At 43.2% G+C, this 17,050-nt stretch overlaps 3 protein-coding genes across 8 annotated transcripts; all 3 read right to left on the bottom strand.

The window, feature by feature from the left end:
• Positions 1 to 4: 4 nt before the first annotated feature.
• Positions 5 to 5,283, bottom strand: LOC103696641 (ADP-ribosylation factor GTPase-activating protein AGD7-like). Of its 2 annotated transcripts, XM_039132460.1 has the most exons (4): positions 4,002 to 5,283; positions 1,831 to 1,908; positions 274 to 754; positions 5 to 183 (listed from the first exon to the last, which is right to left on the bottom strand). In XM_039132460.1, the coding sequence occupies exons 1-3, from the start codon at positions 4,824 to 4,826 to the stop codon at positions 281 to 283; spliced, it is 1,377 nt and encodes a 458-aa protein (XP_038988388.1). In that variant the 5' UTR covers positions 4,827 to 5,283; the 3' UTR covers positions 5 to 183; positions 274 to 280. The 2 variants fall into 2 exon arrangements, with proteins under 2 accessions (XP_038988388.1, XP_038988387.1); XM_039132459.1 differs by having other exon boundaries at positions 5 to 754.
• A 1,328-nt stretch (positions 5,284 to 6,611) lies between these two features.
• Positions 6,612 to 7,880, bottom strand: LOC103696631. Its single transcript, XM_008778319.4, has one exon. It carries the CDS (start codon positions 7,263 to 7,265, stop codon positions 6,894 to 6,896), a length of 372 nt encoding a protein of 123 aa, XP_008776541.1. The 5' UTR covers positions 7,266 to 7,880; the 3' UTR covers positions 6,612 to 6,893.
• Positions 7,881 to 9,050: 1,170 nt separating this feature from the next.
• On the bottom strand, positions 9,051 to 15,504 carry LOC103696617 (probable histone H2B.1). Of its 5 annotated transcripts, XM_039132457.1 has the most exons (5): positions 14,525 to 15,504; positions 14,103 to 14,427; positions 13,032 to 13,095; positions 12,841 to 12,924; positions 9,051 to 12,612 (listed from the first exon to the last, which is right to left on the bottom strand). In XM_039132457.1, the coding sequence occupies exon 1, from the start codon at positions 15,385 to 15,387 to the stop codon at positions 14,944 to 14,946; it is 444 nt and encodes a 147-aa protein (XP_038988385.1). In that variant the 5' UTR covers positions 15,388 to 15,504; the 3' UTR covers positions 9,051 to 12,612; positions 12,841 to 12,924; positions 13,032 to 13,095; positions 14,103 to 14,427; positions 14,525 to 14,943. The 5 variants fall into 5 exon arrangements, with proteins under 5 accessions (XP_038988385.1, XP_038988383.1, XP_038988384.1 ...); XM_039132455.1 differs by having other exon boundaries at positions 12,841 to 13,095; XM_039132456.1 differs by lacking the exon at positions 13,032 to 13,095 and having other exon boundaries at positions 12,841 to 12,952.
• Between the last annotated feature and the right edge of the window lie 1,546 nt (positions 15,505 to 17,050).

Genomic DNA, 17,050 nt, shown 5'->3' with positions numbered 1-17,050 from the left:
AAAATATAAAAGCAATAATTGCTCCTTTTCATTGAACCAATTTTTAATCTACTAAAAAAACAAGTATATGGAAAGCTGGAACATAAATAAATATCGTTCTGTTACAAACACGAAAAAGTCAAATAGCAGAGAAAATCTTCAGATCATTGTTTGCCAAAGAGATAAACTTGATAATACGTATTCCTGCAGTGAAAAAAGGTTAACTGCATTAAGAACATGTCTCTTCTTTCCATTTGTAATACATACCAAGATAAAAGAAACTACGAAACAAACGGCCCTTTCATTTGAGGAAGCCATCGTCTGCCCATGTAGAAGTAGAATTAGATTTTAAATTCTGATTAATGGCCTTGTTTGACGAGCTGTGGTGATAATTCTCGTAGCAATCATCTTTCACATCGTCCCACCCAGCCCAGCCATCTCGACTTTGGGCCCCCTTCCCATGCTCTTCCTTCTTGTCTCTTGCATCCCAATCATTCCAGGAGCCTCCACCAGAAGGAGCACCAGGAGAATCCCAACCCTGCCAAGCTTTTTCCCGTCCCAACTGATTATAGTATCCATTTCTCTCGTTCTCATTTCGCTGCCAATCATCCCCATTCCAGCCCATCCCTTCCTTTGCGTATGCATCCACCTTCTGCGATGCCATTTCCATGACTCCTTTCATAATTCCCCATGTTCTCTGTCCAACTTCAGTAGTTTTTGTGGCAACCATATTCACTGTTTCATTCATCCTAGAATCATAGCCTCCCTCCCGCACCTGTAGCAGAGAATCTCCATTTATATTTATATACTAGAAAGGTTCGACCGATAATTATACAGAATTTACCCAAAACGTGGATGTGGCATGCAAACGGCAAAAGATACATAGTGCAGATACGGAATGCGGGCTGCATATATGGATACATATATAGTTAATATTTTTTACTAATTAAAGATAAATAAAATATAATCATATAATAAAAACGAGAATAAACACTAATAAAATTTTGGATAAGTAATTCAATATTATTATTAATAAAAACTTACAATTAGTGCTTGTTATTTCGTATTTAATACCTAATAACAATAATCATAACGTAATTAACATATTAAGTGCCCATGTCAAGGCAACCTAAAACCCTTATCAAACCTAACCATGCTCCGACCCACTTCATGCACATGGACTCATACAAGAGTGAGCTGTATATGTGGCTCCAAAATGCCGAGTAGGCTATATATACAGCAGAACCATGCTAATAAAACCACATATATGGCCGTATAATGCTAATGAACTGCCTTTTCGGCTAACATGTAACATGGTCACATATAATAGCCATATAAAGACCATACGGTGAGGTCAAGGGACCTAATTAGCAAAGGCGGTCACATGCACCGCAATTTAAAACACTGCCAGATCTTAGCATGTCAAACTTGCGTAGCCAAATTATCAGGTTGGGCAAAGGTGGTATACAAGTCTTATCTTCTTGATAAGAGAAGCATGTTGCCAGCAGGAATTTGTTATTGACTAGAGAAGACAATGCAGAGATTGAAGGAACATGAAACTCCTAATATCATCTCTTTTTTCAGATTAGTTCTGATTTAAAGAGTTATAACATATTGTATAGATAACAGAAAGTAGAAAATGTGAGGCTTTTGAGATCCTTCATCTTTTTCATATTGGAAAGGACTACAACATGGTCATGTCAGTCATTCTTATATGACTAGTCCACCAAATAATGCACATCAACATGGAAAATAAATAAAAACCCTCAGACATTAAAGTTAACCAATTTAGAACTATTTTAGAACTATTTACTTACGGAGAAATATTTAATAACAACAAACAAGTAGTACCTTGGAAGTCAGCTCCTTTGTGCCAGCTTGGACAACATTAGCAGCAGAAGCTGCAACCAGGGACAGTCGGCCGAGACCCTATAAAAGCAAAAAACAAGGAAAATTATCCCACTGAAAATAAGTAAACACATAATTCACTGGTTCAAGAATGCCAACAAGAATGCTTACTAATGTTTTAAAAGGAAGAAATCCAGAAAGCTTCATGAATGAAAATCAGCAGTTTGACAAAACATAGCATTACTTTTTCTCCAAGATGAAGACATGTTAATGAAGAATAAAGCAATCGGATTTTCTAATAAAATGATAAAATAATCTAAAAAGAGATGCAACAGGATCACATTAAGAGTACATAACAACTCTATCACAGGCTCCATGCTCAGCTGAAAGAGTCAGATGGTTCAGAAAGGTGATCAAAGTTCTGAAAAAAGATTCATATGGTAACTGTAAATTCTGACGAGGGATTCAAGAACAGGATTGCCAGTGAACAATTATGCCAATCAACAAAAGAACTACTAAAAAGCAACCACTCCTGGGAAAAAATGACGCCAACGAGCTCTAGCCAACCGTTCTCCCTTTTTTTTCCCCTACAATCATAAAATTGATTACCAAAGACCCCACCACCAAAAGCAATTAGAGAATGACATGATATTTTCCATTTCTTTGCTTTTTTTCACCATAGTCATTCAAGGAACCATAATCCACAACAAACAAGCCATAATAATAATTAAGAAGAGAAAAACCAGACCTTGAAGAAATAATACAGTTACAGACTTATTTTATCTTGGTCTAAATGGCCGAAAATACATTTATATGTCCAAAAGATCTGAGTTGAACATCCCTGATATCTCAAAGAAGAAGCAAGCAATGCATTACACTACAAATAGATCCCACATCACTTGTTCTGTGAGTTCCAATTTTGCATTTAAGGCATCTGAGAGAGCAAACAGCCCAACCATCAAAAAAAACACCAGTCACTCTGTGCATATGCATTTTTTTTACTGCACCCTGGTTACACTAAAACTCTTTTTGGAAAGCACTTGCCCAATCATCTAGCATGGCATCTAAACAAGATAAGACAAAGGATAATTTACAATGACCATGTTCTTTGCTCGACCATCAACGAACATATTCCAAGTATTCTCTTTCATTTAAGTTGAATATAGCCCCTTACTAGTTGCTAGTTTCACTCATCATTCAAAGAAGTTGTGCACGCTATATTGCAAATTTGTACTGGGGCTGGACTAAGTCTAAGGTCTATATGATGCAATGTATGATGCTGATTGCACAATGGGTGGCAATCAGAGGGTAGATTCTACATCCAGCTCATGTAAAATTGCTTTGCTAACAGTTCGTGTTTCCAGAATCAAATGTCCCACCTCTGTTGAGCATCATAGAGAAAGCTGCCAACTTGGCATTCGGCAGTTTGTTTGCCTCAACATTACATTCACTAAAGGAGAAACCTGAGAAGAATTCAACAAAAAATATGTTTATTTCCTCATTGTCTTATTTGGGCCAAGAAAGTCAATATGCATGGGGTTACACTTTAGTTGGGTAGGCTTGGTTTTCATTGCGCTCTTGTCACATGATATTCGACTTCCAGAATCATCAATTATCATGTGACATATACTGCAGTGACAAGATAAACCTTAGAATGAATAGTGTAATCGGTGTTGACAAAACTTCCACACCAACTCTTCTGGATTAGCTACATAGACTGGATCCTAATCTAAAACGAATCCTCCTTGTTGACTCTGAATTAAGCATCTCCCTCAAGTACTATGTAAGTTTATTAGATATATGATTCATGGGTAAGGTCAGCATATTAAAACATGAGCTGTAGAAATTATTGGTTGATTCCTATTCTCAGGCATGCTGATTGAATTGGCACAAACATTTCTTGAGTGACCTTGATTTTCTAGTAGTATTGAATTTTGAGGGAACTACAATTGAGCTATTCGATTGAAGTCATACACTCAAGAACCTCTTTGTACTGTTGTTCTTGGTCACAGGGTGACACGACGAAATGTTTTCTAAAATAAATTATAGTATAATAATAATTCTACCAATAACGACATAGAAATAGCAATTCAGAGAGCAAATAAAGCCTTTATGATGCCCAAAAGCAACTGGGAAAAAAAAAGAAAAGAAAAGAAAGGCATGCAAACTGTCACCTGAGAAACAAGGGAGAACATGTCTCTCTGGGAAGTGCTCCGTGGCGGCAGGGTTGACCCGAATCCCACGTACTTCCCTCCCTGAGACGGCGGGATCGCATCGGGCCGAGCCTCATTCTCTGCAATCTTCCTCGCGAAGAAGCTCTCCTTGTTCGCCGCCGAGGCCTCCAGCTGAGACCTCATGTACATATCCTCCGTGGACCTGGACCTCGAAGGAACATCTCTCCCCCCTCTGCCGCCGCCGCCGCCGCTCCCTCCCCTGAGATCGCCGACCGACTGGTGCCGCCTGATATCGGACGACGACCGGAAGCCGTCATTGTCCCAGCTATCCCAGCCCCCATGAGTCACCGAGTTGCCGGTCTTGCCGCCGGTCTGCCCCAGCGGTGGTTTTCGGGCCCCAGCAGCCCCGCCGGCAGTGGAGAGGGATAGGGTTTCTTTGACGACAGGGGGGTCCTGCCAGGGGCGGCCCTCAGCGAGGGCCTGGATACGATCGCGGTAGACGGCGGCGGCCTTGGTGCTGTACTTGGCGACGATGTCGGTGTCCTTGGGAACGCCGTACTGGGCGAGGAAGGCGTTGAGGCGGTCGTTGCCTCCGGCCTCCATCTTCTTGAGCTGGATCTCGGACCAAGAGTCCATGGTGACGGAGCGGACGAAGCTGATGTGGACGCCGAGGCCGCGGTGCTTGCCGGAGCACTCGAGGCACATGAAGACGCCGTAGGAGACGGAGGCCCACTGCGGGTTCTTCTGGGCGCAGTCCACGCACGTCTTGTTCCCTGCCTGGGACTGGAGCTCGCGAAGCCGCCGCGAGGCCGTGGCCGCGGCCATCTCCGGCCAAGATCGATCGATCGATCGATCTTTCTAACGAAAGAAATCTAAACGATAATCGAATCGAGTAGAGAAAAGGAAGGGAAGAAAACTAGATGGAGAGATTTCGGGGGTCGTTCCGGATGGAGGTGAGGAAATCCGGTGGAGGATGGAGCGGGTGGCCTCTGCTTGGTTTCCCCTTTCTCGGAGGGTTGGATGGCTGGCTGATATAAAGGGGTCGGGCGTTTCCTGCGAGCCAGGGGGGAATGCGTCCGGTTTTTTGCACCCGGGAGTCGGGGGACGGGTGGAGGCTGGAGGCATGTAACCGACGGCCACCTCATCACCACTGGTAGGAGCAAAAGGAAGTGGAGATCCAACGTGGTGTTCGGTCGGAACCGCCGCAAGCATGGTTGGACGAAAAGAATTTAGCTTCGGGCGGTGCTTAAAAAAAGGAGTGCGGAAATGAAAAGTGAGGAATGCTGCGCCCAAGTGGGCTTCTGCAAGTTTAAATCCTTTTCTCTCTCCAATGAGTTCACTGTTAGATTCTTTCTTTATTGTGCGGGTGCACCTAGGTCTGCCAATTTCCGTTTGCAAGGTCAAGTTTTAGGATATATGTGCTTAATATAATAGCTTTGATTGCTGGAGAGATGCTGGCCTTTTCTCTTAATTTTGAGGACTCAACAACATAAATAATCAAGTTTGCTACCATGTAACTGAAGAGTACAAACAAATTGTCTTGATCAAAAAGATTGAGAAACAAAGAATAAATTAGATGGCGCAGGATATGAGTTGGTCGCACTAAGACACAACTAATAACAAAAAAAACAGGTTTTGTTTGCTAAGAGCCAAATACAGCCTTAGTGGGAAGGATGGAGTTAATCTCATTCAAAAGCAGCAGATCAAAAGGAATGGACAAACTATGATGTGCTAGAATTGAGAGGACAGATTTTGCTTTTATAATTTACACTATAAAAGTACGATCGGCCCATTTTCCTAACTTGTAAGCCCAACCAATTCTAGCTAGCCCAACTAATTTTGAACATATGTAGTCCCACCAACGGCCCATTTTCCTAACTCATGAATCTGGCCAACAAAGTCTTACATTACATCAGGGGTTCCGGCCGACTACCAATTTGACCGCCATAGAATTCCCTCTGAATCACATCTTTTATGTTACATCCTCCCCTGATTTGTAGTACAGGATTTTTTTCTGCTGATGCTGAAATTGTAACCTAAAACTGCAATTATCTAGATTTTATTAGCCGCATGGCATTCATCGGACATAATTCAATTACAAGGCTTAACCCATTTCAAGCCTTATCCATGCAAGGGAGTATCAACTAGAACATGCAGGAACCGGTCGAGCACCAGAATCGGACACGCAACGAAGCAGCTAGACATATGATGAGCACGTACCCATAAAGGATTCCATGAGCCAAGTTTGGTTATTAGAGATGCCGATACAGTTCAGAGTTGGTTCTTCAAAAGTGAGTCATTGTGGTTTTCAAGTGTAAAAGAAAGACCAGGACCATGTTGCTGCGCCCCAACACATTATCTAATTGATTACCATCTAAAATTACGATGAATTCTCCAGAAGAATGGATGACTTCTTGTATCTTTGTTCTCTTACTTGACAACCATTCCATCCCGGAGAATCTTTTCTTCGCACTCAATTATATTTCTTTCATGTAATCGGTTCGTCATTTATTAGTTTCTCAATATAAGTTATTATGCCCGTAATTGCTTTATTACTTCGTTATATGTCGTTCTATTTGAAATTTGAAGCTCTTTTACTGAGACAAACAGTGAATCCTATCTCCTAATCGATCTAGATCGACCGCTAGTTTAATTTTTTCAGCAAACAACATTATAATCGAATCATTGTATGATGCAGCAATTCACAAGAGGGCCCATTAATCGAACGGCCATTATTTTTACAAATCCCATATCCAACGGCACTGTGAAAGGAATTATACAGGGGCTCTGGAAGTTGCATGTACTTATGCGCCCGAAATTCGGCCCGAAGGATACGACAAATTCTCGGTGTCTCTCGGTCTCCCGCAGGAATCAACGGTCAGAAATCACCATTCACCCGATCGCCTCCTCCACGCTCTCCCACAGCCCGACGGCCCGGACGAACAAGGCGGAGCCCCAAACCACCAGGCCCGCGAACAGCGGGGGCACGAAGAGGTCCACCTTCGACCGCCCGAAGAGCTGCGCCGGCACGCACACCACCTCCCCAGCCGGCCCCTCCACTGGAACCCTAACGGCGCCGGCCCGGCACCGCTGCGCGAAGCCCGACTCCGGCGACAACGCCCGCACGAACGCGATCTCCGGCGCGAACGACGTCACCGCCACCGTGGCCGTCAGGACGGCCGTCCACGTGGCCGCGTACCGGAGCACTGGCCGCCGGTGGAGGAGCATCTCCCGGATCACCGCAGGCAGGAGAGAAATCTTCATGGCTCGAGCTAGGGTTAGGGTTAATGTTTGGAGAAGAGAACCGAAGATCAAATAGGAGCTGGGACTTAGGTAGGGGGAGGGGGGTTTACGGTTGAGTTGGTGACCAAAGACGCGACGGAGGAGAGGGGAGGAGAGCGTCTAAAAGAGTCCTCGAGATATTGGGAGAATGACGAAAATGCCCTCGAGTGCGCTACGTCTCCGCCACGTTCCGGCGGCCCAGTGGTTACTTTTCGTATTTTTAAATGCGCCCTTTGCAGGGCGGGCATTTATGTTGTTGGGGAATAGGATTAGGACGAGGCTTGATTTACTACTTCGTAATTTCTATGTATGCCGTTGGAGAACGGAATCAAGGAAGGGCAATTTAATGCTTTCATGGTTTTTGAAATAGCCCACAAAGAGAGAGGAAAGAAATCTAGCAAGTCATTGAGGTAGCTCTGGTGAAATAGGCGTAAAATGTGACAAAGCCTCCAAGGTCATGCAGATTGTCCTTGGAAATACTTGTAGATATGCCAGGATATTTTGTAGAAACGACTCCAAAAAAATATGTTAAAAATATATGTTGGAAAAAAGATTAGGACAAGGCCTGATTTAATGCATTCTGATGTCTAATTATATAGTTAGGAAAGGGCTTGATTCAATGCATTCTAATGCTTAATATAGTAAGAGAATGGAATCAAGGATAAGGCAATTTAATGCCTTCATAGTTCTAGAAATAGCCCACAGAGAGAAAAGAAATGCTAGCAAGTCATTGAACTACCTGTGCTGAAATGTGGATTTGGTGCTTAAAGGGTTCATTTCATGTAACAAGCCTCTTAACTGAGCCCAAAAAATTTAAAAAAAAAAAGAAGGTAACAAGCCTCTAAGGTCATGCAAAACGTCCCTGCTTGCTTGTAGAGGTTGATATTAAAAGGGCGTCCCGGGCATCCCCTGACCAGATATAGCTCAAAAGAATTCAACCACCAGGACAATAGTTGAAGCATGATGATAGGCTTGCTATATTATCGTGATATTTGGCGATATCAAGAACAACAATCCACGGCATATTGCCCATTTTCTTTAAAAAAATAAAAGCCTGATAAATATTGAAGCTTAGAATGAAATTCCACGCAAAACCTATTCATAAGGGATTGATTAACAGTTAAAAAAGGCAGACCAGTATCCAAACGAGTCTTGCCCGGTTCTTCCTATCTCTGGGCTCAGCAGAACTAATACCCAAGCTGCTCAGGTATAAACGCCCTGAGCCAGAAGCAACACATTTTACTCACCTCGAGCTTCCAACTTCCAAAGGCAAGTAAGATCCGTGCAATGGCATCTAACATTTGTGTGACTTCAATTCAGTGGGCATAAAAAAGAAACCCAAAAATGAATACAAATCAGGGCACTGAAACATGAAGTGAATGGGACAGCAACATGAAATAGCAATAGTTTTTTTTTTTTTTGGTACAACTGGGACTCACGCATGATGTATGCAGGTATAGCCCATGAAATCGGAAAAAAGTACAAAGTGCTGGTTCTTCCAAACAAAACCTCCAGAATGATGGGCTGCAAAGGACAATGATCTTTCAACATGGAGGGTAACTAAAAAAAACCTGTAGTGAGATGCACAGGGCAGCACACATTGGTATCGACACAGCCTGTAAGGTGGTGTATGGAGTCAAGAACTAGACAGCAATTGAAGCACTTTGCAGCCACACCTTCAATTGTGCAAAAGCCACCTCCCGTTCAGCATTTCACCTCCAGGTCTCAGTACCCAAATAATGATTATAGTCTAGAATTAACCTTGCATCAGAAAGAAATACCAGACAGTTGCAAACTGTCAAAACAGAAGACAACAGGAAACCCTTGGACTAGAATGGAGAGACGCATGCAATCAAAATACATCTACCAAATGTATCGCATTCACCACACCCTTCGAAACAGAAATCCCCACAAACCTCCCACATCAAGGTATCAAATTGAATACAAAAACAAAAGGTAAAAATTAACTGACATCCCTTTCAAACCCAAGAAACCACATTTATTCACCTAACACTTGCTCCAAGATGCTGCTGCCGCACCCATAGTCACTTCAAGGCATATCTAATTAACCTTTTAGGCAAGTGGATTCTTTTTCCTCACTTTATACATGCCAAAGTACAACCTAGTTGTCATACATTAATAGTTTCATCAAATTTATAATCCACATGTTATGATGACATCGAGGTATAGAGGGCACTAATCAATCTGCTCGATCTATGATGATGGAAGGCAGAGCACCAATCTGCCGTGGAGAGTCACGGACAAAAAAGAAAGGCCCATCGAGTGGCTCCAACTAGGCCTCCTCCAATGTTTAAGTCGGGTAGGGCTTGAAATAATAGCGAGAAATAGCAAGAGAAGAGATAACAAAAAGCATTAGAGTAGAGTGATCTCTTTAGATCATTAGGCCTTGAATGCTCGACCTAGGAGCCCGGTATCAGCCTTTGCGAGCCCGACCATCGGAGACTCAGTCCGGAGTGCTCGGCATGAGACTTCGGCCCGGAGTGCTCGGCATGAGACTTCGGCCCGGAGTGCTTAGTATGGAAGCTCGGCTTGGAGTGCTCAACATGATAGCTTGGGTTGGGAGCTCGATCTGCAGAGCACAACATGGGAGCTCAACCTAAGAGCTTGGCCTGGAGTGCTTGAGGTGGGAGCTCGGCCTTGAATGTTTGGCCTAGAATGCTTGGTATGGGAGCTCGACCTAGAGTGATCAGCATGGAAGCTCGGCTTGGAGGGCTCGACCTAAAAGCTTGACCTGCAATGCTCGACCTAGGAGCTCAACCTAGAGTGCTGAACATGGAAGCTCGGCCTGATTATGGTCGGCCTTCTAGATGCATAGGTTTCCCAAACGAAGGTGTTGCCACCATGGAAGCTCCCCAAAGAACTTTCTAGACACAGGCTCGCAGGTCGGAGTCATTGAATGGCACGTCCAATGAACAGATGTATTGTTCCTGCAGAAGCTCCTTAAAGAACTTCCTAACTGAATATGCTTGCAAGTCAGGGACGTTGGATGGCTCGCCCAACCTGTGACAGCCATCTAGGCTTATAGGATGGAGGTGTGGCCTCCTCAAGACCGTTAGATGGCTCGTCCGGCATGTAGTAGCTATCTGGGCTTGTAGGACGGAGGTGTCACCTCCTCGGGCCATTAGATGACTCATCAAACCTGTAGCAGCCACATGGGCTTATAGGATGGAGGTGTTGCCTTCTCGAGGCCGTTAGATGACTCGCCCGACTTATTACGCTCGAGAGTGCCTTCATCAGTGGTCGTAGTGGGATGTGTCTGACTGGTAAGCTTGTTGCTAAAGGCACTTAGATCCCCAAAAAAAAAAGTGGGATATGTCCTTGTTTTCCATAAGGTCGGAGGTTCGGGCTCTTCCTCTAACGCCAATTTGTTGATGCCCAAATCCTACTCGACCATATTCTGATGATCTCAAGGCATGTAGGGCGAAGATCAATCCGCTCGATCCACGATGGTGGAAGACGAAGCGTCGATCCACCATGGAGTTGCGGATCTGCATACAAAGAAGAGAAAGGCCTGCCAAGGTGGCTCCGACTAGGCCTCTTCTGATAATTAAGTCGGGTAGGGCTATGGAATAACGAGAAATAATAAGAGAAGATATAATAAAAAGCATCATAGCAGAGTGATCTCCTTAGATCATCAGGCCTTGAGTGCCTGACCTATAGTGCTCGGCCTTTGAGAGCTCGGCCATCGGAGACTCGGCCTGGAGTGCTCAACCTAGAGTGCGCGGCCTGGAGTACTCAACATGAGGGCTCGGCACGAAAAATCAACCTGGAGTGCTCGGTATGAGAGCCCGGCTGGAAGTGCCCGACATAGGAGCTCAGCCTAGAGTGCTAGCTTAGCATGGTTTTGGTTCGCCTTCTAGTCGATAGTTGCATGTCCTGTGTGCACGACACTCGTGTCTCGGTCGGCACAGAAGAGGGGCCTCCAGAGTCTCGCACACTAGTATCCAAGGATGCAGGCCCCATACACACGACGCTCGTGTCTCAGGTGGCATAGAAAACCAACCACCGGGAGTAACATTCTGATCTCCAAGGATGTGGGTCCCATATGCACAACGCTCGTGTCTTGGGTGGCATGAAAGGGCAGTCTCCATGAACTTGCGTCCTGGTCTCCAAAGACGCACGTCCCATCTGGAGAGGAGACAGTATACAAGAACGGCAGTGGAAGATGAGTCAGATGCAGAGTTAGTCATGAGAGCTAGAAAGCCTCTGTATGGGAGCCTCTCGCCATGAGAGCTTGAGAACCTCTCCTTAGGAGCTGCTTACCATGAGTTATTGAGAGCCTCTCGCCATCTGTGTTTGGAAGTCTCTAGCCGTTCTCCTTCCTCCTTCCCCTATTGGGATCCGTTGGCTCTGTTTATATAAAGAAGGGAGCGTAGATTTGTCACAATTTCAAGGTGAAATTAAGAGATTGTCGTAACCTCCTTTCATATATTGATTCAAATCTATCATAATCTCCTTTCTAGTGTGATGAGATCATGTTCCACATAAGGAAAAGCTATGCTTAAAACACATAGATTAGATAGAGAAATAGAGAGAGGCGATGCCATCCCTTACAAGATCAGTCAAACAATTATGTTGTCATAAGCTGAAACATAATAATGCTATAGTATTTGTATTATTTGTTCTAAAACCAACCAATAAAGGTTAAAAAATAACCCTTTATACATTTGATATCAAATGATTTTAATTATTAAATCTGCTATAACAGTTACGTCCATCTGTTTTACATAAGATTCAGCAGCAGCAGCAACTAGGGTCCCATCAACAGCAATCAGTTATGGAGCAAAACTAAGCAAAAAAAGCCCCACAAAGGAACTGACCATGATTTTCAACCGATTTGATGCCAGCCAAACTACGAATAATGCAACTTTTATTACCAAAATAAACAAGATAATGCCAATAGGCAAGTAGGAAATTCTACCCTCACTACAACCAAAAGCACTAAGGGTGTAACAAAATAAGTATAATAAGTAAATAAAGAAAAGCAGGAAATATACTTGAAGAATAATGAACAGCACAAGACTCCTTCCAGAGTACTATACTAGAAAGCATATAAAATCTAATCATTCCTCATTATTTTCTTATTATGAAAATGATTTTCCATATAATGATCTTAATATTCAGCAGGATAATAGACATAATTCCCATGTAGATATTTTCACAAACTGTAGCTAAGAATTAATCATCATCATTAGAGTGTGATGTAAATAACCAGTTAGTCACTCATAGTGATACAGAGGACATGATGTAAACAGTAACTGACCTTTGCTCCTATCAACAAAGCGAGCGTGATAAAATTACCAATGACCTGCACAATAGCAATGGAGTATTTAAGTGGATATCATCATGATAACATACTAATAACTCTACCCAACACCAAAAGAGTTGTAATGAATGTAGAGAATTCCAGTACATGTCAAATCTTGAAGAATATGAAAACAGACTTGTAAAAGATAAAGGGGATTGATCTAATAAATTTCATCATAAATGTAGAGACCTTCTTTCAAACAGATGAAAAATTGAGAAACTATCACACCTGGTGACTTGCAAACCTCCCCAAAATTCTCTGCTGAAGCAACCAATTAGCGTCCCTTCATGCAACTGGCAATCCTTTGCATGGCTGTGTGCAGTGGAAGTGAGATATGTTCCTTAACGTAAGAGAAGATACACATCCAAAAAAAATGAGGACAAAGTATAGTGCGTAACCGACAACATATGATTGCTGACCTGCCCAACCCAATTAATAAATGGAGCAAACCCAAGATATAGAGAAGCTGGCACAATTGTGTACCTAAAGTGATGTCATTATTAAATATTGAACACATAAGGACTGAACATTGAGAGAGTGAGAGAGACAGAGAAGGGGGCTTGGCTAAGCATGAAGAATTATAAAGTTAAAGCATAGGAACAGAAATATATATATTAAATAAACAATAAAACATTTATGTTACTCGGCATTAATTTTTACACATCAATGGCTCTTCAGGTTGCAGCATAGCAAAATGAAATGGTGCTCATTACTTATTGCATGTCACAACTCCATGTGTCATAGAAAATGTAGACAGAGTAAAATGCCTTACCATGCTGTAGAGAAACAGTACATCGGCCACCAATTTAACCAGAATAAAATTTAGCAACACTGTGCTTATGAACCTTTCTAAAAGTTAGCATTGCCAGAAAATTGAATTTAGAGGATCATGCTATGAAATTTGTTCTTTTTCCTCATTTTCTCCCTCATAATTTCGAAGAACATGACAATACATAATCATGCCTTAAGCCGACTACTTCAAACCTCACCTTTCAAAAACTTAGAAGTGCCAGCCAAGACAGATTCCTTAACGTGGCTTCCATGAACTGCTCATAATTTATTTATTTTTTTGGACGGGGCAAGCCGGAATCTTCAAAATTCATATAGCCATAAAACAATTCAAACACAGAGAAACATATGCTCAAATTCAACAACTAGGAAACTCGTCAATACGATAATATGTTCATTTGAACTCATAAGTCCTAAAAACCCATGAAGTGAGCGAATGTTGACAGCTAAAAAGTCCAATTCAGAGTAACATATATCATCAAGAAAGGTAAGTCCCAATGGCGCACCAGGAGGGCTTCAAATTGAATGCTATGAACAGCAAGTAGCCCCTGGTACACCACTGGCAACGCCACCACAGAGAACAAAGTGAACAAGGTATACGATATCCCTAAAAAAGAAGCAAAGATTAATGACAAAACAGAGCCACGGCAAGAAAACAAAAGAAAACAAAGGATGACGGGAAGGCTTAAACAAAAACTCACCATGTTCACAGTGCTCCCCAAATTCTGAGCAAAACCAAAAGCCAAGAAGGCGAACAAGAAAGCAAAGCTCGGATGCGAACGTCCCTGGGATGATCCTTTGCATGCCGTGCTTCAGAGGATGAACGACAACCGACCTCCTGCGTCACAACCACCAACAGGGCAGCCTCCTCTCCTCCCCTTGGGAAATCCACACAAAGCCCCTCGGAACCCCAAACATAATACAGCAAGCATGAGGGGATTTGGACCGGTTGCAGCCAGAATCCACGTCTGGACGGCACCGAAACCGCACGAGATTCAGCTAGGCTCCAAATTTGTTCATTAATTTCTACCAACGAAGCTCGAAAGGCCCGACAAACAAGTTATTATGAGGACAAAGAATAATTCAAAGAAGAAAATGACGGACACCGCTTGTCTGTTCTTACCCTTTATTACTCCAACCATCTTAGACTTACGTACGCAGCTCGATCGTACACGCAACGCAACATCTGCTCGAAATAACTTGAGCTACCAGACAAGGAATTAAGCGGCCAAGAAGATCAAATCAACCCCGCTGACGCAAAAATTCAAACACATAATAAAGCTTTCTTCGGCAAAAGTGTCATCCAGAAAAGAAAAGTAAATAGAATTGCATCAAATTACAGCAAAACAATTTTATTTAGCGGGAATAAAAAAAGAGCGCTGGAGATATAAAACCATGAAGGCCAATAGATTACATTCGACCAAACCAGATACGCTCCATGAAGAGGGTATAAAGATGGGTATAAGAACAAGAAAGATCAAAAACCAAAGAAATAGATTTTTATATCGCACCACAAAGAGGCCACGAAACCCCGCTTACGGATCAAGAACTGGTGAACTTGGTGACGGCCTTGGTGCCCTCGGAGACGGCATGCTTGGCGAGCTCGCCGGGAAGGACGAGGCGGACGGCGGTCTGTATCTCCCGGGAGGTGATGGTCGGCTTCTTGTTGTACCGGGCGAGCCTGGAAGCCTCCTGGGCGAGCTTCTCGAAGATATCGTTGATAAAGGAGTTCATGATGCCCATGGCCTTGCTGGAGATCCCGATGTCCGGGTGGACCTGCTTCAACACCTTAAAGATGTAGATCTTGTAGGTCTCGATCCCCTTCTTCGCCTTCTTCTTCTTCTTCTCGCCCGCCCCGCCTTCTTTGCTCGGGAGACGCTTCTCCGCCCTCGGCTTCTTCTCGGCGGGGGCCTTCTCCGCCACCGCCCTCTTCTCCTCCTCCGCCGATTTGTCGGAGGCCGGCTTCTTCTCCGGCTTGGGCGCCATCAAATCGTAATCGAAATGGAGATGGTAACGTAGAAGGAAAGAGGGGATTTGGGGGATATTTAGCACGCCTGGGGAAGAGAGAAGAGCCGGGAGGCTTCGCGAGCGGGAGGAGGAATTGGGATGCAGGAGTATATATAGGCGAAAGTCGGGGACGGGTGTTGGACGTGGGTTGTGGCACCGATGGATGAGCTGGTAGCCATTATGTCCGTTGATTATTGGCGAATGGAAGATGAGCGGCATTGAACGGCTGAGATGCGACCAAATCGCTTCGGCGGGCGGATGGATCCCGCCAACGGCGCCGAAAAGGCTTGTCGCACGTGAAACAAAACAGCGGTCTGATTTAAGTTCGCAAGTGGATCGATTCTACGCAACCAAACGAAACGTGTAAACAATTTAGGGAAAAAAAAAACTTGTAGGTATGTTTACCCCAAAAATACGTATAGGTACTTATAAAATAATAAAACTTCATGAGGGCGGATTGTTTCTAAATCCAAATCTGGCTAGAAATAACTACATCAACAAATAAGTCGAATTGACCCATGATCCGACCCATTTAGCCCTAATCTAACCTATTTTGCACGACCTGTGGAGCCGAATCGGATTCTAAAATTGGACCCATTCCATTTTGTAGATCAGATTTCGATTTACTGAATTCAGACCCGACTCGTTTGAATTTTGGACAATTTTGGATTTCCAACCCTACGACTCGACCAGATCGAAACCGAACCCGGTAAACTATTTGGGCCTAAAAATGTCCGAACTTATGTTGTTCTCTAAGTTATGCATTTTTAACTGATGTGCGCGTCCTACATGTAAGCAGTATTTTGCATCTTGAGTTTATAACTCCATTTCAAAACATAGAATGATTCATGCAGTTTTATTACTTGGTTTTGAAGACTTATTAAAGAGTAATAAGCATTTGTAGCAACAAAGTAACAACTAAGCCTCAAAAAGGCCTTAGCATGAAGACATGGCCTACTCCTAGATAATTTGATTTGATGAACACTGCATATTGTTTTTGCAGTCAGACATCCTTATTTAGTTTGTGGTTTTTTGTCATTCAATATACAAAAGAGAAGTCATTGAGGTTGCTTTCTACTTCACAAACATAGTTATACTCTTTCAGATTCATTTGGACTTGACCTAGACCCAAATCGGATCTAACACGAACCCAAATTTTTTGAGTTGGGACCGAGTTATAAATGGACTCGACCCGATCTGAATGACCCATTGGGTTAGAAATTTTAGTAATGGATCTGACCCCACCCGATCCGATCTTCTATTGGATTGAGCCTGGGTCCAACATTAGGACCCGAATAAAGAACCGAGTTGGGTCGGGGTCCCTTGATATATGTAATGTATTTGATGAAATAAATTTTTAAAACTAACATGGATGGACCATCCACTCTCACTCTCCTAGTCTTCATGATAATGGTCATGATCAGCCTATGGCGAGCCTTAAAAGAGGTTAGATCCTGACTATAACATTCCGTCCAGCGATCATGAACCAATAATTGCCCCACTAAAAGCTTAAAAGAAAACTAGCTTTGAGATTATACGAAAGAAAACATGCTTCTATCGGCATGTGCCAGCAATTAGCTTCGATTGACTAAACCCGAAAAAAAAACTAGCTCCTAACTACAGTACACTGTCAACCAGCATG

This window comes from Phoenix dactylifera, chromosome 12, assembly GCF_009389715.1.
Source record: "Phoenix dactylifera cultivar Barhee BC4 chromosome 12, palm_55x_up_171113_PBpolish2nd_filt_p, whole genome shotgun sequence".
NCBI classification, from domain to species: domain Eukaryota; kingdom Viridiplantae; phylum Streptophyta; class Magnoliopsida; order Arecales; family Arecaceae; genus Phoenix; species Phoenix dactylifera.
The sequence above is the reverse complement of the archived record's forward strand: the minus strand, read 5'-3'. Positions and strand labels throughout refer to the sequence as shown.

Coding starts and splice junctions, on each gene's coding strand:
- LOC103696641 (XM_039132459.1), bottom strand. CDS start 4,826: ATGGCCGCGGCCACGGCCTCGCGGCGGCTTCGCGAGCTCCAGTCCCAG. Junction 1,909..4,001: donor TGTTCTCCCTTGTTTCTCAG/GTGACAGTTTGC, acceptor TTGCTTTTATAG/GGTCTCGGCCGACTGTCCCT. Junction 755..1,830: donor CAAAGGAGCTGACTTCCAAG/GTACTACTTGTT, acceptor TCTCTGCTACAG/GTGCGGGAGGGAGGCTATGA.
- LOC103696617 (XM_039132455.1), bottom strand. CDS start 15,387: ATGGCGCCCAAGCCGGAGAAGAAGCCGGCCTCCGACAAATCGGCGGAG.
- LOC103696631 (XM_008778319.4), bottom strand. CDS start 7,265: ATGAAGATTTCTCTCCTGCCTGCGGTGATCCGGGAGATGCTCCTCCAC.